Source organism: Schistocerca cancellata, chromosome 11 (assembly GCF_023864275.1).
Source record: "Schistocerca cancellata isolate TAMUIC-IGC-003103 chromosome 11, iqSchCanc2.1, whole genome shotgun sequence".
Lineage (NCBI taxonomy): Eukaryota > Metazoa > Arthropoda > Insecta > Orthoptera > Acrididae > Schistocerca > Schistocerca cancellata.
In genome coordinates, this window is record NC_064636.1 from 115,183,311 (window position 1) to 115,209,117 (window position 25,807).

The 25,807-nt window shown below is 39.2% G+C and overlaps 2 protein-coding genes across 13 annotated transcripts in view; both read left to right on the forward strand.

Annotated features, from left to right (window-relative positions):
- The window catches only part of LOC126108500 (zinc finger protein 93-like), a 501,709-nt gene that overhangs the window by 379,261 nt on the left and 96,641 nt on the right, over positions 1 to 25,807 (forward strand). For 11 of the 12 annotated variants that reach the window (XM_049913764.1, XM_049913765.1, XM_049913758.1 and 8 more), the window contains one exon: positions 579 to 620. In XM_049913764.1, coding sequence (XP_049769721.1) covers positions 579 to 620 — 42 coding nt within the window. Of the gene's footprint in view, positions 1 to 297; positions 458 to 578; positions 621 to 25,807 lie in introns of all 12 variants that reach the window. The other variant, XM_049913768.1, reaches the window with a different exon arrangement.
- LOC126108499 (zinc finger protein 436-like) overlaps positions 1 to 25,807 on the forward strand; it is a 501,483-nt gene that overhangs the window by 378,904 nt on the left and 96,772 nt on the right. The window lies entirely within an intron of this gene.

Genomic DNA, 25,807 nt, shown 5'->3' on the forward strand with positions numbered 1-25,807 from the left:
TTTGCCGGTATGTAGGTACCGAACAATGTTACAGAAATGTTTAGTTGGAGCAATAAATAAAAACACGCTTTAGTAGTGTAAGAGGAGAGCCAGTGTATTTTATTTCGAAGTAGTCACTGTCCCATTTTTAAAGTAATCCAAAGAAATGTTCATAATTGTTAGTGCGAAAGGATCGGCACTAGTCTCAATTATTTATCATTAGTATACTTTACAGAAGATGTATGCAGTGGCTTCTTTGGGGCTATTAATGTATATTTTGAGGTGTTCTTCATCCCTGAAAGTTTTTATTTCTTTCAGCTAATGTACAAATGAATGAATGCATGAATGACATTAATTAAAATGTGAGACTTCTGCAATGAGGAAAATATGTAATCTTGGAAGCCATGTTTTAACCTGTCATGTGATATTACCTCATCCTTCTCTGCCTGTGATAGGACACATTCTGCTGATACTAAATGTAAGAATTTTCTCATGTACAGAATCAGTGCATGTAATGCCTTTACAGTGATAGTAATCAAGCTAATCAACTTCATGTCTTCAAAAGTGGTTTTATTTTTCTCTGTTTCTTTTGGTTACAGTTATACATTCCTGAATTTGATCCTCAGGCAATTAAAGAGGAGGTGAGTTACTATCATACATTAATGTCTAATACTTCTTTCTTTTCCTCATAACTCTCTCTCTCTCTCTCTCTCTCTCTCTCTCTCTCTCTCTCTCTCTCTCTCTCTGGTTTAGTTTTTATCTATGTGCATGATTATTGCTTTGAATTTTGGAGGGCAAGGAGTAGTACTCTTAGACGGAATTAAATTTAACTGCATGTGAAGTTTTTTTATGGAACATAGTGAAGACGGGATGGAATTCAAAATTGCTGCAGCATATACATTGTAAGAAATGTGATATTGAATATCAGAAATATCACAGATAAATTTCAGTAGTCTGGTTAAAATAAACTGTTAGTTGATTTTGGTCACTTGCTACTACAGCTTTGGTACATTGCTTGCTAGCTAATGCTCGGTTATAGGTGACACACAAACTTGGCCAGTAAAGTCTGTTAAGTGCTGTTTCCTGCGTGTAACATGGGGCAATGTTGGAAGCAGCTGCTGTGATGTATGACAGGAATGTGAGATGCTCTGTCAACAACTGATTTTATGTGATCCATGACTGAACTGGGGCAGATAATCTGTTTTCTAGCACTGAATTTGCACTCTTGTCCTAACCTAACAACAATATTGGATGTGCAATATAACTGAGACAACAGCAGTCAACCTGTAGCAGAACTTTTCATCACACTTGCTTTGTTCACAGCGATTAAAGCTAACCTCTGTGAGCAAATTCACCACAGAAAAAATTGTTTCAGAACTAAAAGCAAACTTTACTTTCTCATTTTCACCTGAACCTATCCTCACACTGGTTACATGAGCTGACATGTTACCAACAAATGAACAGTACTGGTTAGTACTCAGTTGCAGGTAATAGGTATCATAGGAAGCTTCAAAATGAAAAAAGAATCATGGAAAGGAAAGTGTCGAGGCAAATAAAGAAGTCAGTACAATGATGAAAGTAACACAGCAAAGGATTATAAAGAAGAAATTAGATGTCAACCAGCTAATTGAATAAAAGTAAAAAAGTTGTTTTCATAAAGATTCAAATATAAACAGTTTTAAAGCACTTGGCAAGATTCACACCCATAACCATCTATTTATGAGGCATGAAACATGAACACTATACAACATCACCGCTTATCAGTACAATGTTATATTTATGACTCTGAAGACCAATAGCAGTGATTTGTTGCCTTCAAGTACTTTGGCTTAATGCAATGCTGTACAAGTCTTATCTAATTCCAGCCGACATCTTTGGTGGTGTTAATTGTATCTGTGGTTCTGAATTGGATCTTGTGCAAAAGGATCCAGTAGTGCTTGGTTAGTATGAAATGTGCATATTTTGTTACTCCCCCCCCCCTCCCTCCCTCTCTCTCTCTCTCTCTCTCTCTCTCTCTCTCTCTCTCTCTCTCTCTCTCCCCCTCCCCCTCCCCCTCCCCCTCCCCCTCCCCCCCCCCCTCTCCGCGTGCGCACGCGCGCGCGTGTGTGTGTGTGTGTGTGTGTGAGAGAGAGAGAGAGATAAAATGTAAAATAAAAGGGGCACACCCCAGATACAGGATTGAACCACATCAAGAAAGTACCGTATTTACTCGAATCTAAGCCGCACCTGAAAAATGAAACTCGAAATAAAGGAAAAAAAAAAATTCTCGAATCTAAGCCGCACCGGAAATTTGAGACTCGAAATTCAAGGGGAGAGTAAAGTTTTAGGCCGCACCTCCAAATCGAAACAAAGTTGGTCCATTGTAATATGAGACACAATTTAGGTCGAATGAATGACGATACAGCTACAGTAGTTTGGTTCGAGTCGTAAGCTTAGCAGTTAAGCTTTACCAGGTAGCCATTGCTACGCGTCAGGCGCTCCGTCCGTATTTATACGGGTACCCTTCCTTTTCCACATGCTTCGTCTGGTTTGAATCGATTGCTTATTTTGCTTTGATCTGATAAGTGCTGTTTTCTTTGTTATAGGTGTTTGCGTCACTCTAAGCTGAAAATGCATTACTGTACTGTGTCACGCATTGTTTGTCGCATTCTGATAGTGCGTGTTTACGGCCTGTCGCCGTTCGCGGCATGGCTTGCTTTTGTGCGCGCTACCGCCGCTTACAATTAAAAAAAGAAAGAGAGAGTAATCGTCTCATTAGCGAAACAATGGCAAGAGACTGCTATTTGTTGTTACTTACACTGTTGCTTTCTTTGATAATGATCAACAAGAACCAAATAATAGACTGCGTATGATAGAATATGTTCTGAACGAGAGTTAGGCGAAAATGTTTCTCCGTTTGAAAATCTTTGCGGCCGCTTCTTTAGTGCATCAAATTCTGCACAGAAATTTGTCATCTTAGAATTAAAAATCTAGTCAGTTGCCATGCTTCATTTCTGACAGTATCACTATTAGGCATAAGAATAATACGAATATAAACATGACACGATACGCATATTCTTCCGCGTTTGCTGTTGTCTCACTCTAGTTTCGTAGTTTATTAGGCAGGCAGGATTTAAATGAGATAGCAGCAAACATGAAAGAACACATGACAAAATGTTGATATTCGTATTATTCTTACGGTGAAGAGAATACTGCATGTGATTCACATTTCATCAGGTTCCTATTAGCAACCATATCTTCTCACAGGTAGGAAAAAATTCAGAAAGTAGAGTTGGCCATATTGACAAACATCCCAAACAGTCTTGCATGTCGGATTTTCGTAGTACATCGAAATTCTGCTACATTCGAAGATGAAGAATACGGAATTTGTATTTAATTGTTGGATAATGTATGAAAGTGCAGTGGTCGAAACTCGGGGCGGAGAAAAAGCAGCTCATCCTCCACCTTTTTTTCTTTCTTTTCTCTTTTTTTTTAAATTTATTTACTGACACGGAGGTTTTGGCGCCGTGCCTGTGTTGCGCTACATATATTCGACGGCAGAAGTTAGTTGTGGCGGCACCTACCAACATTTTTCAGAACTTCCACTTGCTTTGCACTCGATTCTAAGCCGCAGGCGGCTTTTTGGATTAGAAAAACCAGAAAAAAAGTGCGGCTTCGATTCGAGTAAATACGGTAAGTTTCACAAGGAGTTGGAATTCAACTGGCTGTTTGTTTTGGCAATTTGGCACTAATGAACAGTTGAGATGTGACACTGAACTTTCTGATAGGAGGCAACCAGCTCCAGAGTGTGAAGTATCAACCAACAAGTAATTTTAATCATACAATAGTCTTATTGTTAGTATGGGAATGCTATTCTGCAAAGTGCAGTAACCATGAGTTTAGTGACAGCTTACACATCTATTTCTTCAGAATTATATTTGAGATCCATTAATCCTTAGTTTTTAGAACAATTGAATCCTTATTCAGCACACACGTTTAAGGAAGGAAGATTAGGATTTGACATCCCATCGACAAAAAGGCCATTAGAGGCAGATCACAAGCTTAGATTGTTTAAGGAGTGGGAAGGAAATCATCTGTGTCCTTTCGAATGAACCATCCCAACATTAGCCCGGATCAATTCAGGAAAATCACGAAAGATCTTACCCAGGATGATTAAATGCATATTTGAACCATAGTCTTCATGAAAGTGAATTCAGTGTTCTAATCACTGCACTGCCTTGCTCAGTACTACACATTTTCTCCCCTGACAGTAGCCTTCTACTGTCAATCTGATAACTCCTGAAGGACTTCGAGAAGGAAGAATATCTGAACTGCTGTACTCAACTAAGTATACTGGTGTGTGGTGAAGATGATAAATATTGGACCATAAATCCAAAGGTTTAAGGTAATAGCATCAGTGGCTCTGGCAAAGTGTGAGGAATGATGAGTTCCAGCTTTGTTTTGAATCCCCACTAAACACTGATTCCCAAATAACTGGTTGGGTAAGATATTTAAAATGTCAAAGGATGGCAAGGGCCACTTCCAGTAGGACTTGTAAAGGACTGGTGTTCAAAGTAACTTTGTGGTTACGTTTAACATGGGGCTGCAAATTATAGTATGACCTCAGATGTTTCACATCTCCTGGGGAACTACCAGATGTGAGTTAGTTCCACGTTCCATTGATTGTTCACATGATTTCCATTAAAATAATACACAATATATGTCTGTTGTTGACATTAAAACAGTGTTAAAAACTGTAGGGCTCACTTAATACGCAGTACTGAGAGTGAGAGTATGCAGTACAGAGAGGCGGTGGAAGTAGAATATTGATAGTAGCAAGATGTTTAGAACAGGTTCTATTGTTTACTAAAATGACAGGGTAAATGTGGTAAAATATATTTGTAGCAGTAGATAACAATCTTAAATCAATGGTATGCAAACAGATATGAGTGTGATTAACATTCAGAACTGGGATAAAAGTTGTAACTGAATTCTTCTGTCAGCCATCAGTCGGCCAAAAAAATAACTTATAGCTTCTAACAAAACCCCTCTTTACTAGAACAAATGTATCCAAGTCATGCCAAAAAACAGGTAAGGAGCTGTTAATTGTCCCTCTGAGATTCTTGGTATATGGACATTGGGCAGATATTCAACAAACTGTATGGTGGATACAAAACATAAGATAATTGTTGTTAATCTTGAAAGTCAATGGTTTAGTGAATTATGGTTGATGAAATCTCAAGCTTTTTGCAGATAATGAAGGTTTCTATAAAAGGGTCTATCTGGTAAAAATTCACTAATAACTGGTCAAACCTTGCCAAAATATAAACCAGATGCAAAGACTGACAACTAGCTCCTCTTAACATAAATTACGCGAAGTTGTGCAATTTATGAAAAGTAAAACTGTGGTATGCTTTGACTACAGGCTCAGTCATACCACACAAATATCTTGGAAATAGGAAATGGAGCAACTACATAGGCTTAATTGTAGGTAAAGCAATTTTTGTTTTACAATACATGATAAGCTAGTGACAAACAGCAGTTTGTAGAAAAAACAAATATGCATGCAAATCGCTTGGAAAAATCTCTACTTCTTGATATCAAGTGAGGTAATGCATTGGTTAATGCACTGGATGTAGGCTGTCCATGATTTTCCTAAATTGCTTTTGTTTGTTTCGCGGCCGTTAGCCACTAGTCACTTGAATCAGCAGTTGTCTTGTGACAGCCAGAGCGAGAGCACCAGCAGCAGCGAGTACTGTTTGTATAAAGCGTTTATTTTGCATTTTGTTTACGACCTTCCACTAAGGAAGGGATTCTGTTTGTGTTTATCTGCTCTGCATAGTAACTAACAGTTCTTGATAAAACTTTACGTAGTTTTCGTGTTAGATTTCTTAGTGTTTTCTTGATCGTTTAGAACAGAAAGCGCCCTAAAACCGTCTTTGTTTGTTTCGCGGCTGTTAGCCACTAGTCACTTGAATCAGCAGTTGTCTTGTGACAGCCAGAGCGAGAGCACCAGCAGCAGCGAGTACTGTTTGTATAAAGCATTTTTGTACTTATTTGCTGCGCTTAGCTTTTAAATAGTTTTTCTGGGAAAACCTAGCGTAGTTTTCGCGTCTCGTATTTCAGTGAGTGTTTCTTGATTATCAGAGTAGCTCATCAGAAGATTATCTTGGGAATTTGTCACCGTATAGGGTAGGGTAAACATAGTCATGTGTAGGGACTGTGGTTGTTGTGAGCGGACGCAAGGAGAATTGGCCACTCTTCGGGGGCAGGTGGAGGCTTTGTCTGTTAGGCTCATCGAGCTCGAGGCGCAGGCGTCGGCTCGTAGTGGCGTTGGGGCAACTGTGGTGAGACCTATGCCTACTTCGGTGGCCTTGGAATCACATGGAACCCCTGATGTCGCTGCGTCTTCCGGCAGTGAGCATCTTACCGGTCAGCCATCACTCCAGGGTGAATGGCGGACAGTGGTGGGCTCGCGCGTGCCTGGCCGAAAGGCGAAGGTGGGATCTGGCCATGTGGCAGCTGCCTTACCCCTTTCCAACAGGTACGGGGTGCTTCCTAGTGGTGATGACATCGTTTCCGAGCCACCACAGGATGCCTCGCCTGTTGGGCCAGTGGCCGATTCTCTGGCAAGGTCCCGACAGTCACAGAGGGCGGGCCTATTAGTTATAGGGAGCTCCAACGTTAGGCGGGTTATGGAGCCCCTCAGGAAAATAGCGGGTAGGTCGGGGAAGAATGCCAGTGTGCACTCGGTGTGCTTGCCGGGGGGTCTCGTCCGTAATGTGGAGGAGGCCCTTCCGGCAGCTATTGAACGCACTGGGTGTGACCGGCTGCAGATAGTAGCACATGTCGGAACGAATGACGCCTGCCGCTTGGGTTCTGAGGCCATCCTTGGTTCCTTCCGGCGGCTGGCTGATTTGGTGAAGACAACCAGCATCGCACGCGGAGTGCAAGCTGAGCTTAATATCTGCAGCATAGTGCCCAGAGTCGATCGCGGTCCTCTGGTTTGGAGCCGTGTGGAGGGTCTAAACCAGAGGCTCAGACGACTCTGCGACTATAATGGTTGCAAAATTCTGCCAGGGGGCTTCCTCTTTCATTCCTTACCCCCATTCCATATTCAACTACTACACTTCCTTCTCCTTTTCCTACTATTGAATTCCAGTCATCCATGACTTAAATTTTCATCTATGTTCACTATCTGAATAATTTCTTTCATCTCATCATACTTTTCACCAATTTCTTCACCACCTGTGGAGCTAGTTGGCATATAAACTTCATGTCTATCTTGGCCACAATAATGTGTTCATTATGCTGCTTGTTGTAGCTTACCCGCACTCTTATTTTTTAATTCATTATTAAACCTGCTTCTGCATTACCCCAATTTGATTTTGTATTTATAAGACTCCCACTATATCTAACTTTAACCTATCCATTTCCCTTTTTAAATTTTCTAACCTACCTGCCTGATCAAGGGATCTGACATTCCACGCTCTGATCTGTAGAACACCAGTTTTCTTTCTCCTGATAATGACGTCCCCATGAGCAGTTCGCCCCCCCCCCCCCTCCCCTCGGAGATCTGAATGGGGGAGTGTTTTACCTCTGGAATATTTTACTCAAGAGAATGCCATCATCATTTAACCATCCAGTAAAGCTGCATGCCATCGGGAAAATTACAGCTGTAGTTTCCCCTTGCTTTCAGCTGTTCGCAGTACCAGCGCCATAAGGCTGTTTTGATTAGTGTTACAAGGCCAGATCAGTCAATCATCCAGACTTTTGCCCCTGCAACTACTGAAAAGGCTGCTGCCCCTCTTCAGGAACTACGCATTTGTCTGGCTTCTCAACAGATACCCCTACAGTGTGGTTGCACCTACAGTACGGATATCTGTATCGCCGAGGCACACAAGCCTCCCCACCAGTGGCAAAGTCCATGGTTCATGACGGGGGGGGCGGGGGGGGGGGGCGGTTAGTAGATGAAACAGTTAACATGCCAAAATATATCTTCATGACCAAATTGCATCAACTATGCATACACAATAATACTTGAATATATAATTTTGGAAATAGAGATTTTTTTTGTTACTAACATGAATCCTACATTGATAAAATTGGTGGAATGCTAAGTACTATTAGTTTTCTACACATGAATTTTGTAAATAATGACTGAATTTTCTTTGCATTGGTTTTCACATATTTCCCTTAGTGACCAGATATCATGTTAAATTAACTATATTTCATCTTATTTTTAGGCTGAGAATGTTGTCAGAGGACTCGATGTAATCAATACAGTAAACCAATAATTTACAACATATGCTCGTTCATCTATATAACTCTGTGTAAACTAAGTGGTATGGTATCATATTCATCAAAATGGTTGGTATTGCAGTTATCATTTAATGTCATCCAATTCTGCTATCCGAGTGGGTCCAACTGATTCATGTGATGGGCTAGTTGCTCTTGACAGACATACACAAAAAACAACTACCAACCTTCGTGGTGCGTCATGACACCCGGCAGTCATGCTTTTGGTGGTGATTCAGAAACCTGATGATGCTGTCCACCATTGCAGTGGTTTTAAACAGTCAGTCAGTATTCAATTTGTGACAGATTTATGTCCAATTCTGTGGCTGGAGGAGTTGTTAGCATAGTTGTAAGGGGACCAGTGTTTTTCACACATTGACTTGCACAACCCACACCAGCTTTTGCTGTTGAATGCAGCTTCTCAGACTTTCTGCTACTTGATATCCCATTTGGGTTTTACCACTGTAGTTGCTGGCCTTTTGGGATCTTCCCTGTGTCAAGAATTTGTCAATAATTTTTGGAGCAGTTGAGTCATGACATTTCCTGATGGTAAACAACCTCAGTTACACTGGCTTATGGGCTCTGCGCAAGAAGCACGTAACAAAACCTACAGTCAGTTTTCCAATGCCTTCTGAAGAGTGGCCTTTGTTGCAAGCTAGAAAAGTGCAATTTTTTTCTCCCCTAAAGTTTCATTTTTTGGGATGTGTGCTAAGCAAAGATGCCCGCCTCACTACAAATGGACATATCAAAGCCGCCACCAACCTGCCAGGACCAAAGAATCAGAAGGAACTAGATTATTTTTTGGGCAACATTTTGTATTAGACTAAGTTCATTCCCCAAGCTGTGCACATCTGCCATCTTCGTAACTGGCTTCTCCAGAAGGATGGTAAATTTCTCTGGGCTGCAGATTGTGTGCAGGCTCTTCAGTTCCTCAGGCGGTGTTTGTACTCTGCTACTTGTTTGGCTTCTTTTACATGGCCAATGAGGTGTCCCAGTATGACACTGGTGTTATCCTCATGCATTGTTTGTGCTCTGCTGCTTGTTTGGCTTCTTTTACGTGGCTAATGATGTGTCCCAGTGTGACATTGGTATGGAATGAGCTTTGTGGTCAGTAACCAAATTTTGACAGGCGAAGCAGTGTCAGCCATTTGGTGCCAGTGTCTAGTGTCTCGCCATGAAACTGAGATATGGAGACATTACACTGATCAGTGCTAATATTGTTCATTTTTACCTGTGCTGTTGATAAAGAAGCCATGGCTCTTAGTGGAGACACATTTAAAGCTGTAGTAATGTACATGAAACCTTGTTATCTTATTGCAGATGGTAGGTAGAAAACCACATCATAATTTTTTAAAATTTGAACTAATGAAACGGCAAGGGCAGCGTACAGATAGCATCTTTTTTAGTGTATACTGAACTGTACCAGTTTCTAGCTAGGTGCAGTCCTCAGAACAACATAAACTGTCTATTATTAAATTTGTCACTAATTCTGTTGAGATAATTATACAATAATTCAACTTAATTGTAGTCAAAAATAAAGTTTCAAGGTAATTTTGTGGGTCTTCATTAAATCAAGTAATAACTCTCTCTCTCTCTCTCTCTCTCTCTCTCTCTCTCTCTCTCTCTCTCTCTCTCTCTCTCTAAAACTACAGTGTAGCTGTTATTATCCATTTGATTTAGAAAGACTGTGGTAAAACTCATTCCAAGAACTGACTACATAAAGCAGTGATTCTCCTCTTTGAAAATTAAACTGTTTATTGATTGCTTGCAACATATGAAGCACCAAGATTTTCTATTGAGCATTTGACTTACTCATTGAAAATTACTAAACCTAGTGCTAGCTGCTCCATGATTACCTCCCCCCCCCCCCCCCAAAAAAAGAATAATAATGATAATAATAAACATCTTGTGGAATATTTTGACACTAATTTCAAGTAATATTTTGTATTCTAAAAAAAATATTAATAACTGTGAGCTAAGCACAAATTGGCATTTCTCTGGCTATTGTAAGGAGATGGCTTGCTGTCCTTACAAGAAATTATTTAAAGGAAATGACACACTAACAACCTCTGGTCAATTCAAATATAAACAAACCTGCTTCTCAGTGCTCTAAATGGGAATCGGGGACAGACTGGATGTGATTGACACTACCATTACAACTAAAACAAAGTAAAGCATACAGAAATCTTTTGTCAGCGGAAATTTTCACTCTGAGTCATGCTGGTGTGTTGTGAGTACCCCTCGGTTGTCTGTATACAGCTTAAATTTGCAGTTTAATATTGTGTGATCAACAATTGCTGCTGATGTGCACGGAAATTTCAACATTTAACACTGAAAATCTATAAACAGACCTCAGGGGTATACTTACCATGTAAGAATATAAAATGTGTCAAATTGTTGATGCTGCCCAAACATTACCATGCACTTGTTACTTGTATCAACTCCATCAGGATCAAATATTTGTTTGTTAATGGAGTTATCAAATTGTGCACTTAAAAACTGTATGATTCAAAACTGCTACAGCAGTTAATCACACCATAGTTCCATTGGTGCTGAGTAACACTCAGCTGCTGTTAGGGCATAGTGCATTTAGAATACTGTGGCATTCCACTACAGCCAAAGGGTTTGAGAATGATCTGTTGAATTAAGTAATTGCTTAATTTTTGCTAAGATGATCAACTGAAGAACATTGCAAGATACACATTACAGCTGTGTTCCTGTATGATCTTTTAAAATTTCTTTTGCAGTTCATCTCACGTATTTTACTAGAATGCTGTTTTCCACTTAGAATGTTTCTTTTTGTCTTAGTCTGATTTCTGTACATGTAAACGTGCCTTACTTTTATACTATGTTCCACAACTGTCCCAACCAACCTCAGTGAGCCATTTTTTCTTGGAGTATTCTCTTTTCCCCAGAGACTGCTTTACATTTGTGAGTGTACATTTTTTTGTGCATGGTCAAACACATTTCATTTCAAAAATCAAATCTTTATCACGCCAGAATTGATGGTACTAATAACAGTTCATATGCTTTCATCAACTCGGCTTACTATATGTTTTTCCTGTGTTACTGTAATATCAAGTCCGTGTTCCCCTTTTACAGGAAATATGAGTGCTGTCATGTACTAATGTATTTTAAGCAACTGGGCTATTGATTTTGTGTCCAAAAATAGAGACGTGCACTGTGCTGGCTTCAGCCCAGCTATCCCGTGTATCGCTGCCGGCCCGTATGGGCTGTGGGCCTAGTCAGAGCAAAGAAGCTGACAGGTCAGTTCACCAGCCTATCAACTTACCACCTAACTGCGCTGTGTGCTCATCGTACGGTGCTGCCAAGCCCTCTGCCTGTGTTGCGGTGCACCTTGCATCTCTTTGCAATGTCTTAAGATACACGAGCAGAGAATGACTGATTCACATTTTGTGCTGTGTGATTCCTGCTATTAGTCAAATCATTACTACAATAACTGTGATTATCAGGGACTCCTCCTAACGTGAATACAGTGCCTTTAACGTATGTTCGATTTGTGCTGTTTGAAAATTGAGACTCATAATTAAAAGAATGTATACACAGTAAATATATTCTGCAATTGCTGCTAGTGGCACAAACATTCTTATATATAGCTACTGCAACAAACTGAAATTACAAGGAAATATGCTGTTCCCCATGTTTTCACATTTCTTCAGTCTCGGTTGGCATTGTAGTCAAAGCTCTTGTTTTCATGATTTTTGCTCATAAAGTGAATACATAAAATGCTATAATCTAAGATGTCAGTTGATGAAATGGGTCACCAGTGAAAATCTTATACTGGTATTCAGTACTGTAATGAGAACTGGAAATGTAGCATCATATTTTGATGTTATGCTATTTGTATTATTTCTCCTGGTGAAAGGTTACGGTTTAGTGCAGATCTTTAGACAAATAAAACCACAACATTTTGAACTACAGATGTATTGAAATTGAATTGCAGAAAGTAATATGCTGATAAACCAATTTCTGAATAGCAGTTTACTGCACTGTAAAATAAATATCACTATTTGTTGAGTGGATCCACCTGGCTGTTAGAATCATTCTTCTGTCCCTAGAAACTAAGAAACAGAATAAAAGAGTAGGCACCACAGACTTTTGTGCGTAAACAAGAAATGCAACATATAAACAAAATAATCTTCGAAATTACCATTTCTGCAAAATAAACCTTAGCAAATAGAAGTGATGCAGAATCAGCAAGTTACTAACATTTTGTGTACTGATTAGTGCTCTTTTATCATTGATAATCAGCCCTACTCACCTAAAATTTCTTTCCTTAAATGCATTTGCTGCAGGGATCATTAGGATAGATTGAGCTAATCTGAAGAGTCTTGGAAACTTTTTTTCATGTACACTCCTTTATGCCAGCAGCTCTGCTGGATCTTCATTTTCAGAGTAACTTGCTAAGAAATGTGCAATTTCATCTTTTATATTGCTTGTCCTCTTACAAGAATCATCTACATGTATGTTACCTACCCCATTGCCACCTCAACTTTTCTTTGGTTCCATAGGGCAAAGACCACCTTCCTTTACTGAAACTGAAACAAACACACACACACACACACACACACACACACACACACACACACACACACAATTGTGTTACACTGACATCACAACTGTGACTTACCACCCTTTAATGCACCATACGTTCTGCACACTGTACTATGCACTTCCTGTCTTTCTTCTGGCTTTAGATTATTCACATTTCGAATGTTAGGACAAAATATGCTGTGAAAAGATATTTGTTGCAAATCTTTATTTTCTCTTTAGAAGAGATCCTGTCCTTTGCTTAAGTGCTGTGATTGCTGTCTGCAGTATAAAATAAGACCTTAACAGTAGTCTCCTTTGGTGGCAATAAATGCTTGTTAACAAGGAAGTAGAAGGAATCCATACCAGTAACTCTAGTTCCAAGGATGTTGTTGATGTAGTTTCTGGAACAGACAAGTGGGAAACCGTATTGTAGTACATTATCAAAACAAAAGGGAGTGTTGGATGGTTGTTTGTTTGAAGCTTATAAGTGATGCATTAAAGCTTCGAGAGGAAATGAATCAAAGCCGTAGTAAGCCTTTGTTCCAGCCTTCTAATTGATGCATTTGATTCGATACTGATAATGTCACTATGGACTCATCCATGGCATTTGCCACTGACTCTGTTATATCAACAATAGTATTCAAACTGATATCCATTTTGGACTTTACTGCTCTGGTGACAAGTTTTCTTAAACTAGTTTTTTTAAGTAATTCGTGATATTCCTTGAAGTTATTAGTGTGAGTGTTTGTGACACAAATTCTTTGATAAATTTCTCTTCAGCTAACATGTATCTTAGCATTGTTGCAATGCAGTGTGGTATACAGAAAAGCCGCTTAAACAGCAGAAGTGCTGACTTGATATTAGCTGTGTGGCCTATTACAAATATTTCACCTTCTAAATAAGTGCCAGAAATCCATAACTTTGTAATTCAGAGAAATTTTTTCTTTGAGTATTAACACCAAATTTAGCATGTTCAAAAAGAAATCCCAACCTGCATAAAATATGATTTAATCTGGATTTCAGGAGTCATATAGTGACCAGTAATGGTAACGTATTCAGTTTTAGTGTATTCGTCACCCCATTAATCCATTTCAGAGGCACATGCATTGGTTGCCAAGCTACTTTTGGTTTCCTGCTTTGATTTTTTTTAGTTTCCTCAGAAATATTGTTATATTGTTGACAGATGAAGAAGGACATTAACATTTATGCAGAGAGATTTTGCATACTTTACACATATACCTGAAAAGTCCTGACATAAGTTCCTGAACCCTCCACCTTTGACAGTATTAGAGGAACATAGGTCCTGGGCATAGAGTCATACGCAGCTAATAATGATATTAGATTTTGTTCTTGAAGATGGCAATGAAGTGTTTCTGTGCTCAAGAGTTTCTCAGTTTTAATGCATTTGCACTTTTGAGCAGCCTAATTCTTACTTAATAAACAGGTAGGAAATGAACAACAGACCTTACTGATTCAATGATTCGGTAAAATTCCTGACACAGTGTCAGTGGTGTCAAGGATGGTGAACAGTAACATGTTAAGAGACCATTCGTAATATATCTGGAATGTCTTCATGCTCAAACTCTATTAATCTGAGCTGTCTGATTGATTTGTGTGTCACTTGGCAAAACAATACATCCATGGTGTGGAACAATGTAGTAGTGGAGATGAGCCCAACAGATTATAGATTTTGGCTATGTCCCTTTTATAGAATAGGGACCGAATTGTCTTCCTGGTGATTTTTTACATGTGATTAGCATGCATCTTACCCGTATAGTTAGTTGCAAAACTTTTTTTTTTTTTTTTTTTTTTTTTTTTTTTTAGAGGAAATGTTTATATTGCAACCACACCACTATTGTTAACAAGTAATCAGTAGATTATAATGTAAATAATAAAATTTTAGTAAAATACTACATAAACGGGAATTTGAGAGTTTTGTGCCCACATAGTACTTGCACTTTGAAGGAAAAGTGGTCATTAAAAAAGAGAAAATATTAGCATTGGAGGGTTCTGTAAAAACAAGTGGGACAGTCCCACTTTTCTCTATTACAATGTCCATAGACTGCATCATAGTTCCATGTAACTGAAAGCCAGAAAGTTCATTTCTGTGTTTAGGATTTGATTTTCTACTACTTGAAATAAGTCTTTTGGAGAATGTATGTAGTATCTTCTCAAAATAGGCAAATCAAGAAACTCCTTCCAACTCTGTGTTCTGTTAGAACAATAAATATATTGTGCACCATTTAAGCATTTTTATTTGAATTTCAGGTGTAATCTTACATACAAAATTCACGCTAACAGCCCATAGTTAATCAAACTAAGAATTTTGTGATACTAAATGTTGATAGTCAGTATATAAGAAGTTGTCATTTGATTTGGTATTAAGTTTGTTCTTATGTTTGCCAAAATACTACAATGTCCATTACTTAGATTATAAGTGACTTCTGTATAATATCCTGTGTGGAGTTTCAACATGTAAAGGCCTCTTTCACTTCATCAAACTACACTGAAGTGCCAAAGAAACTGGTATAGGCATGCATATTCAAATCAAGAGATTTGTAAACAGGCAGAATACAGAGCTGCAGTTGCCAGCACGTATATGAGACATCAAGTGTCTGGTGCAGTTGTTAGTTCAGTTACTGCTGCTACAATGGAAGGCTGTCAAGATTTGAGTGAGTTTGAACATTACAGTCAGCGCATGAGCAATGAGACATGGCATCTTGGAGGTAGCAATGAACTGGGGATTTTCCTGTATGACCATTTCACAAGTGTACTGTGAATATCAGGTATATGGTAAAAGATCAAATCTCAAATGCCACTGAGGCCAGAAAAAGATCGTTCAAGAATGGGACAAACGAAGACTGAAGAGAACCGTTCAGCATGACAGAAGTGCAACCCTATTGCAAATTGCAGCAGATTTCAGTGCTGGGCCATCAACAAGTGTGAACCATTAAATGAAACATCATTGATACTGGATTTTGGAGCTGAGGACCCATTTATGTACCCTTGATGACTGCACGACATAAAGCTTTACACCTCGCCTGGGCCTCTCGGCACCGAAATTGGACTGTTGATGAAACATGTCTGGTCAGACGGATCTTGTTTCAAATTGTATCGAGCATATGGATGTGTATGGGTATGGAGACAACCTCATGAATCTATGGACTCTGCATGTCAGCAGGGGACTGTTCAAGCTGGTGGAGGCTCTGTAATGGTGTGGGGTGTGTGCAGTTGTAGTGATATGGGATGCCTCGCAGAGTGCTGTTCGGAAGAGATCTCAACCTCCTTGTACTCTTATTTATTTATGGACAGTGCTGTAGGATTCATGGTGTGAATTCCCTCCAGCACTACTTCAAACATTGGTCTAGTCCATGCAATGATGTGTTGCAGCATTTCTGCGAGTTCACAGGGGCCGTACACGATATTAGGCATATGTACCAGTTTCTTTGGCTCTTCAGTGTATCTTAAATGAACTACTGTTAAAATGAGGTATTGTAAACATATCCCTTGTTGACTGCACTGTCTTTATTACTATTATATTGCATTTTAGCAGCATTTTCGGAAGTTCATGAGAGTCACAGTGTACACATTATTACAGATTGTTGATTCAATTGTGACACTCTGACTTTGTTGTTGTTGTTGTGGTCTTCAGTCCTGAGACTGCTTTGATGCAGCTCTCCATGCTACTCTATCCTGTGCAAGCTTCTTCATCTCCCAGTACCTACTGCAACCTACATCTTTCTGAATCTGCTTAGTGTATTCATCTCTTGGTCTCCCCCTACGATTTTTACCCTCCATGCTGCCCTCCAATACTAAATTGGTGATCCCTTGATGCCTCAGAACATGTCCTACCAACCGATCCCTTCTTCTGGTCAAGTTGTGCCACAAACTTCTCTTCTCCCCAATCCTATTCAATACTTCCTCATTAGTTATGTGATCTACCCATCTAATCTTCAGCATTCTTCTGTAGCACCACATTTCGAAAGCTTCTATTCTCTTCTTGTCCAAACTATTTACCGTCCATGTTTCGCTTCCATACATGGCTACACTCCATACAAATACTTTCAGAAATGACTTCCTGACACTTAAATCTATACTCGATGTTAACAAATTTCTGTTCTTTAGAAACGCTTTCCTTGCCATTTCCAGTCTACATTTTATATCCTATCTACTTCGACCATCATCAGTTATTTTGCTCCCCAAATAGCAAAACTCCTTTACTACTTTAAGTGTCTCATTTCCTAATCTAATACCCTCAACATCACCCGACTTAATTCGACTACATTCCATTATCCTCGTTTTGCTTTTGTTGATGTTCATCTTATATCCTCCCTTCAAGACACTATCCATTCTGTTCAACTGCTCTTCCAAGTCCTTTGCTGTCTCTGACAGAATTACAATGTCATCAGCGAACCTCAACGTTTTTCTTTCTTCTCCATGGATTTTGATACCTACTCCGAATTTTTCTTTTGTTTCCTTTACTGCTTGCTCAATATACAGATTGAATAGCATCGGGGAGAGGCTACAACCCTGTCTTACTCCCTTCCCAACCACTACTTTTCTTTCATGCCCCTCGACTCTTATAACTGCCATCTGGTTTCTATACAAATTGTAAATAGCCTTTCGCTCCCTGTATTTTACCCCTGCCACCTTAAGAATTTGAAAGAGAGTATTCCAGTCAACATTGTCAAAAGCTTTCTCTAAGTCTACAAATGCTAGGAACGTAGGTTTGCCTTTCCTTAATCTTTCTTCTAAGATAAGTCGTAAGGTCAGTATTGCCTCACGTGTTCCAGTATTTCTACGGAATCCAAACTGATCTTCCCCGAGGTCGGCTTCTACTAGTTTTTCCATTCGTCTGTAAAGAATTCGTGTTAGTATTTTGCAGCTGTGGCTTATTAAACTGATTGTTCGGTAATTTTCACATCTGTCCACACCTGTTTTCTTTGGGATTGGAATTATTATATTCTTCTTGAAGTCTGAGGGTATTTCGCCTGTTTCATACATCTTGCTCACCAGATGGTAGAGTTTTGTCAGGACTGGCTCTCCCAAGGCCGTCAGTGTATAGACCCTCTATATACTCCTTCCACCTTTCTGCTTTCCCTTCTTTGCTTAGAACTGGGTTTCCATCTGAGCTCTTGATGTTCATACAAGTGGTTCTCTTATCTCCAAAGGTCTCTTTAATTTTCCTGTAGGCAGTATCTATCTTACCCCTAGTGAGATAAGCCTCTACATCCTTACCTTTGTCCTCTAGCCATGCCTGCTTAGCCATTATGCACTTCCTGTCGATCTCATTTTTGAGACGTTTGTATTCCTTTTTGCCTGCTTCACTTACTTCATTACTCTGACTAGCATGCACAATATATCTCCTAGCTCATGGACTTGTTAGTAGGTGCCTTTCTAAGTGGCAAATTGTAGTTACAGCCTGTAAGAGTTGTACGTGTTCTCATACACATCCCCTATAAAAAAAAGTTAAGTATACATTAGGGGAGGATTAAACAAAATGAAACTACATGGCTTGTGAGGGTATGTGTTGTGTTTAGGTGCTTACAGAATTGAGTCAAATTTACAGACAGGGTGTATATGCTCTGTGGCAACTATGAAATCTGGGAAAAACCTGGTAATTTTTTAGAATTCTTGGAATTTCTCATTGTTTTAGTACTCAGTTAAATGTTTGTAATTTTAACTGGCGAGAACCAATAAACTGCTGCCAATGAGCGTGACATCACAATTGTTTACAATAATTTCATTTGAGCAGTTGCCAGGAGGCTCACATGCATTCACAGTTACATTGCTTATGGGCAGTGCCTTTTCCCACTTCTGGCTACTTGAAGAGTGGCAGTTCATGTATCATCAGTAGTAAGAAGTGGCCAGATGCTACCTAGAAAAATTTTTCTGGCACGCCCAAGCTGCCAGATTGGTGCATGCGTAGAGCAGTCTGGGTTGTAGTGGGGAGAGGTTTAGTCTCCACATGAGCCGTGTTTACATTTAGTGATTTTGCTGTTTTCTTCTCATTTACAGTTCTCATGTCAAATGAAAATACAATGGGTTTCTTTGATTGGTAACTGACAAGTGAATTAAAATACATTCACATAATTATGGAAGGCTAAAATATGTTATTAGTTTCAGTTTTTCTGATTTTATTTCCATGGTTTTGGGCAGTCAAGCATTAATCACCTTCCAGGACAATGAAGTTATTTTTGTCAGCTTGCTAAATAAATATGGCTTTTACTAATCTTTTCCACAGAGACAGTCAATTTAATGGAAACAAAGTGTTTCATTACACACAATTGGCTAGTTTCATCTGTTCACTGACTGATGACCTTAGATGATAAGGTCCATAGTTCTTAGAGCCATTTGAACTGTTCACTGAATTTCAAGTGTACATTTTTATCTTCTGTCATGTGTAGCATTATGCCATAATAAAGAACCAAACATGAGATAATGCTGTACTGGTATTCAAAGAAAATTTGCATCCTGAAAACCACAGTGAAAAGCTTAATATCAGGCTAGGCGTCCTATTCCATTTTTAATCTGACATATGAATGTGCACTTTAAGCAGAATTATGCATTTTAGCATGGTTTACAAAATTCTGATGTTCCAGTATCAACGAACACACACACACACACACACACACACACACACACACACGAACATGCGAGCTTCCTATGTCATTGTAGTTGCCCATGCACTGTAACACATGTTTTCTGGTTCTTTCTGGAAACTGCTGCAAAGAACCTATTTCTAATAGTTCACAGGAAAATATTGTGAATGGTACCTTGAAAAGTGTACTTTCAAAGTAAATTTCTTTTTATGCAAGATGAATTGTTACGTGTGAGGATGTGCAATGAATTTCTTAAATCACAGGGTGTTGACTCTCATTTAAAACTTGACAATTGAGGACTAGCCACTTAGAAGAATTTTGAGCCCAGAAGACCAGACATTAATGTCATTATGTAAAATTTTACTTTCACATTATTGTTATGTATCTTAAAATGTAACACATGCAGAAAGACCAATATTATATGTGGGAGCTTAGCTTTTCTTGTACCTACATTACGTACATTAATTTAAACCATTAACTTTTCCTATTTGTGTGTTCATGCTACTTAACATTGATACTGCTATTGGCTGACTACATCACATGTGGTATGCTCTGAATATCTGCTGTCATTCACTGGTGAGATCACATGATATAAGCTATGATTGGCTGAAAAAAAGCACAATTCAATCTTGATTTCAATGCTTCAGAAACTAACGTGTTGTGTTTGGTGAAATTCGAATTTACACTCGCATAATACAAATATGAAAATATGCAGCATAAAATTAGCTGCACATCAGATATTTCCAAAACCTTTTTTGCAAATTTTTTTGTTCTCTGAAATGCCACAAAGTTCTGCCTGGTGTATAAAACCTTTACCATTCAAAGGATTGATATTTTTACAGTTCTGAGTGAAAGTATACTGTCACTTATCATGGAAAAAGTGTATTTTTCACCTTGGAAGAAGTGTATTTGTACATAGGAGAAAGTGCTTCTTTAACAGGGAAATCCGGGAAAAATCCAAGAATTTTTGTTTTGTTTTCTTTTCTGCTTATAAACCCTGAAAGAATTTGAACATCATAAAGCTGTTGTACCATTCCTGAAGCAAGCTGGCCCACAACAGTTGTAACCTAGTCCTTGGTATACAAGGCCTCGATAGAGTTGACATCTGAGCTGGTCCCCACACATTGTGTTTAGGACAGATCAGAGGATGTTGCTCGCCACAGGAGTACTTCAATCTCATGAAGACAGTCCAGAGGCACATTCCATGTATAGACAAACTTTGTACTTTTGTAAAATTGCGCCATCAGACTGTAAGTTGGGTTTTAACACATGACACAGTATTTCTGTGACATACCGTTGTGCTGTCAGAGTTCCCTCAGTCATTACCAGCCATGACTTACATCATACCCATTGGCTCCTTGCTCCCTGACAGCAGGAGTAACACCATTGTGCCTTTCTAAAATATCAGAGGACTGAGACCTTTTCTCAGGTTGCCACCATACTCACCAATGAGAGCCATGCGGGGTAGTGCAGAAATGTAATTCATTGCTTCATACAATGTGACACTGTTCATCATCAGACCATGCTTCCTGGTCACAGCACTCCTCCAAATGCAGCTGTTTGTGTTACGGTGTTACTGGCAGTCTACACATAGAGCAGTAATTCCATAGTCGAGCTGCTGCTAGTCTCTGACAAGTGGTGCTAGATGACACAGAATGATGTAGGGAGTCCATTACTTGTTCTTTGATGGCAGATGCTGATGTGAAACAGCTATGAGTGCTGCTTGTGCAATACAGTGATTCTTCCTTGTGGTGGTTAGACTTTATCGACTGGAACCTTGCAAGTATACCTGCCTCTCATTACCATGCAGTCCAGCATCAGGTAATTATTGCATCTGAATGCAGCACAAATTTTGATATTGCACAGTTTGATAAGCTAACCAAATGGAGGCCCACAAAGGCACCTCATAGTCATCACTCAGCATCTTGCAATGTTCTTGCCACTTATATACCCTACCAGGGCAGTTAACAATAGTAAACCTGATCAACGCTATTGTACTCCGATGGCTGTTCTACTTGTCACAGAAAAATAAAAATTAATCGTTTACATACCTGCTGGAAACGTGTACTTTTTTCACTTTTCTTCCATTGACTCAAAGTATATGGCTCACTCCATTGTTGTGAAACATTACTTCATTCACTCAGACATTAACTGCTCACAAATTGAAGATTTGTTCTCCATGTACGCATTGAACGTATTCCACATATGTATTCAAAACTGTAAAAGCTGGTGAATTTTGATACATATGGTGAATTCGTACTGATACAGGGTGTAAGTAATAATAGTTTACAATGTACCAGGGCAGTATAGGAGGAGTAATGATAAAACAATTTGAGCTAGGACATTTGTGCTCACTCAGACCCAGCAAAACCTCAATTTGTCTCACAAGAACCTCCTAAGCCACAGAGCATACACACAACATGTGACTTGAATATCCTCTGATTTTCGTCTATGTCCAGGTTAGATGGCTATTCCATTAACATAGTTAATTTAAAATTCCTGTCAGCATAATGAAAGGAAAAATGGTTTTGTAAACGTTATGCAAAAACATATTATATTTATAATTACATGTAAACTTAACTCTTACTAGCACAACTGTTTCATAGTAAAGCAACCAGAAAACAAAACAATTTTATCATTAATTGTGTGCCATTATTTCATAATATTTTGTGCTAAGAATTATATGAACATCAGTTTTGCATCTTTAAAGTGCAAGAGCAATGGGTTTTGATATTAAAGGCCGATTTTAGACAAAATCTCGTGTGGCAGCATACGCGCTGTAGCTTAGTGTGTTTGTAGGCCAATTTGAGGCTGCTTCTTGTCTTGATAGACCACAAGTGTCTTATTTCAGTGTCTTTGTCTGACTTCCCATACACTATTATGATACATTGTTAACAGTTACTCTTTACGTCCTGTATATTATTGTGTGTTACAAAGGTAGTTAATTTTAGACCATGGAAATGACCAAAAGTATAATCACTATGTGCTGTGTGATTTGTCTTTATGCTGCATCTGTACATGCTATATCATTCCACATCCATCCACATCCACATCCCTACTCCGCAAGCCACCTGACAGTGTGTGGTGGAGGGTACCTACAGTACCTCTATCGGTTCTCCCTTCTATTCCAGTCTCGTATTGTTCGTGGAGAGGAGGATTGTTGGTATGCCTCTGTGTGGGCTCTAATCTCTCTGATTTTATCCTCATGGTCTCTTCACGAGATATATGTAGGAGATTCCAGATAATGCATTGCATAGGAGAGAACCAACCACCTGAGCTGCTCCAACATATAGCATCTGTAAAGGCCTAAAACTGCAGTTAATGTTGCAGTGCCACATGTAGATAAATGGTACAACTGTTCCTACCAGTAGTTATGATTTTGATAGACTGGAAGAATGTTAAAAATAAACCAAAGAGACAAATTGTGAATGTAAAAAGTGTGTGTTGTTGAGCAACCCATAACACAGTTTAATATGAAAAAGATAGTGACTTTGAATGCTATCTCCAAAAATCCTACAGCCTAGTCATATTATACAGTTACGGTTTAACTGGCAGTAAATTAAGACAAAAGCAAGAGTGTGCCAAAGGCAGCAAAAGAGAACTGTTACTTTGTCAGCGTAACATCTTGGTGAAGAGCATTGGTCTTCTCCAAGATAAAGATTGATGTTCATGAAGGAAGAACCGAGGCCCAAAAATTGCCACAACTACCTATCTTTTCTCCAGAAATTGAAGACTAGGAGACTTCAGTGGTCACGTCATATAACTTGCATGCCTGACCATATTTTTAACTAACTGACAGATTTTCCAACTACTCGTTGAAGTAAGTTTTTAAAATGACTGGATAGAACACAGATAACACTGTTGCTGGAGGTCAGAACATAAACTTAAAGGTCTATAAATTCCATGACGTACAATACAAAAGTGAAAGAACTGTCTAATTCTCAGCAAAGACCGATGTGTGTTGTAGCATTGGGATGACAGCATGTCAGTATATGGTAGTAAATGATGCATCAGCAAATTGGCTTAATTGCATTTTCCTTTGAACAGAAGATTGGAATAATTTAAAATTATGATGATATTCATAAGAACAAAGGTGTGTAAATGTCAACTGATTTTATCAAGGAGGATAAAGAACTAAATTTGGAACCAGAAGGTGCTGAGAATTCTGCATGCATTCATTTTATATACATACTGCATGTGGAGTAAAAGTATGTCTTCTGCTAATTGAGGAAGGTGAATGACGCATTGCAGTTAATTAAACATTGATTACCTGGTTGAAATTTTCCAGTAATGTTGTGTTGTTGCACTTTTCTTATCTTTAATTATTTGCAGGCCGTCAGGTGTAGAATCTGAGCAGTTGTAGCTATATGTATAACAATACTTGCTGTGACTCTTCTTGATATCAATTCTTTTGTGTACTACATGTTTGTCATGGGTGCCTAAAATTCACATTTATTACAAGTGTAAATTCTTTTAGTGTACATAAGTTGACATAGACCCTGCCCTAAAAAGAATACATCCTGCTGTCTTGTATTTTCAGACAGGGACTAGGCGTGCTGCCTTAGGGAAACATTGAATATACAGGATGTTACAAAAAGGTACGGCCAAACTTTCAGGAAACATTCCTCACACACAAATAAAGAAAAGATGTTATGTGGACATGTGTCCAGAAACGCTTAATTTCCATGTTAGAGCTCATTTAGGTTTCGTCAGTATGTACTGTACTTCCTCGATTCACCGCCAGTTGGCTCAATCGAAGGAAGGTAATGTTGACTTTGGTACTTGTGTTCACATGCGACTCATTGCTCTACAGTACTAGCATCAAGCACATCAGTACGTAGCATCAACAGGTTAGTGTTCATCACGAACGTGGTTTTGCAATGTTTACAAATGTGGAGTTGGCAGATGCTCATTTGATGTATGGATTAGCACGGAGCAATAGCCATGGCATGGTATGTTTGTAGTGAGACAGATTTCCTGAATGAAGGTGTCCCAACAGGAAGTCGTTCGAAGCAATTGATCGGCGTCTTAGGGAGCACGTAACATTCCAGCCTATGACTCGCGTCTGGGGAAGACCTAGAACGACGAGGACACCTGCAGTGGATGAGGCAATTCTTCATGCAGTTGATGATAACCCATGTCACTGTATGGAGAGTGCTATGGGAGAACAAATTGTTTCTGTACCATGTACAGCGTGTGCAGGCACTATCAGCAGCTGATTGGCCTCCACGGGTACACTTCTGCGAATGGTTCATCCAACAATGTGTAATTCGTCATTTCAGTGCAAATGTTCTCTTTACAGATGAGGCTTCATTCCAACATGATCAAATTGTAAATTTTCACAATCAACATGTGTGGGCTGACGAGAATCAGCACGCAATTCTGCAATCACGTTGTCAACAGGGATTTTCTGTGAACGTTTGGGCAGGCATTGTTGGTGATGTCTCGATTGGGCCCCATGTTCTTCCACCTACGCTCAATGGAGCACGATATCATGATTTCATACGGGATACTCTCTACCTGTGCTGCTAAAACGTGCCTTTACAAGTACGGCACAACATGTGGTTCATGCACAATGGAGCTCCTGCACATTTCAGTTGAAGTGTTCATACGCTTCTCAACAACAGATTCGGTGACCGATGGATTGGTAGAGGCGGACCAATTCCATGGCCTCCACGCTCTCCTGACCTCAACCCTCAACCTTTCATTTATGGGGGCATTTGAAAGCTCTTGTCTACGCAACCACGGAACCAAATGTAGAGACTCTTCGTGCTCGTATTGTGGACGGCTGTGATACAATACGCCATTCTCCAGGGCTGCATCAGTGCATCAGGGATTCCATGCGACGGATGGTTGGTGCATATATCCTCACTAACATTTTGATCATTTCCTGTAACAAAGTGTTTGAAGTCATGCTGGTACATTCTGTTGCTGTGTGTTTCCATTCCATGATTAATGTTATTTGAAGAGAAGTAATAAAATGAATTCTAACATGGAAAGTAAGCATTTCTGGACACATGTCCATGTAACATATTTTCTTTCTTTGTGTGTGAGGAATGTTTCCTGAAAGTTTGGCCATACCTTTTTGTAACACCCTGTATTTTGTTTTTAATTATGTAGTTCAGGATCAACTTACACAAATATTATAACCAGCATTGACTTACAATCAAGCAAGTGTGACCATACTTTCCCCAGGCCTTGAATTGAATTGACTTAGTTGCTTAAACATAGTCCTACACTTTCATTTGTACTGCACATTTAGGTGCTTCTTTACATATTTCTTGTTATCTAATAATATCCAAATGTGAAAGATGCAATAAATCCCAAGGACTGACTAGGAGTTTGTAGCACAGCATTTAGTCCCTTACACAGAAGGGCACACAATACTGTCTTAT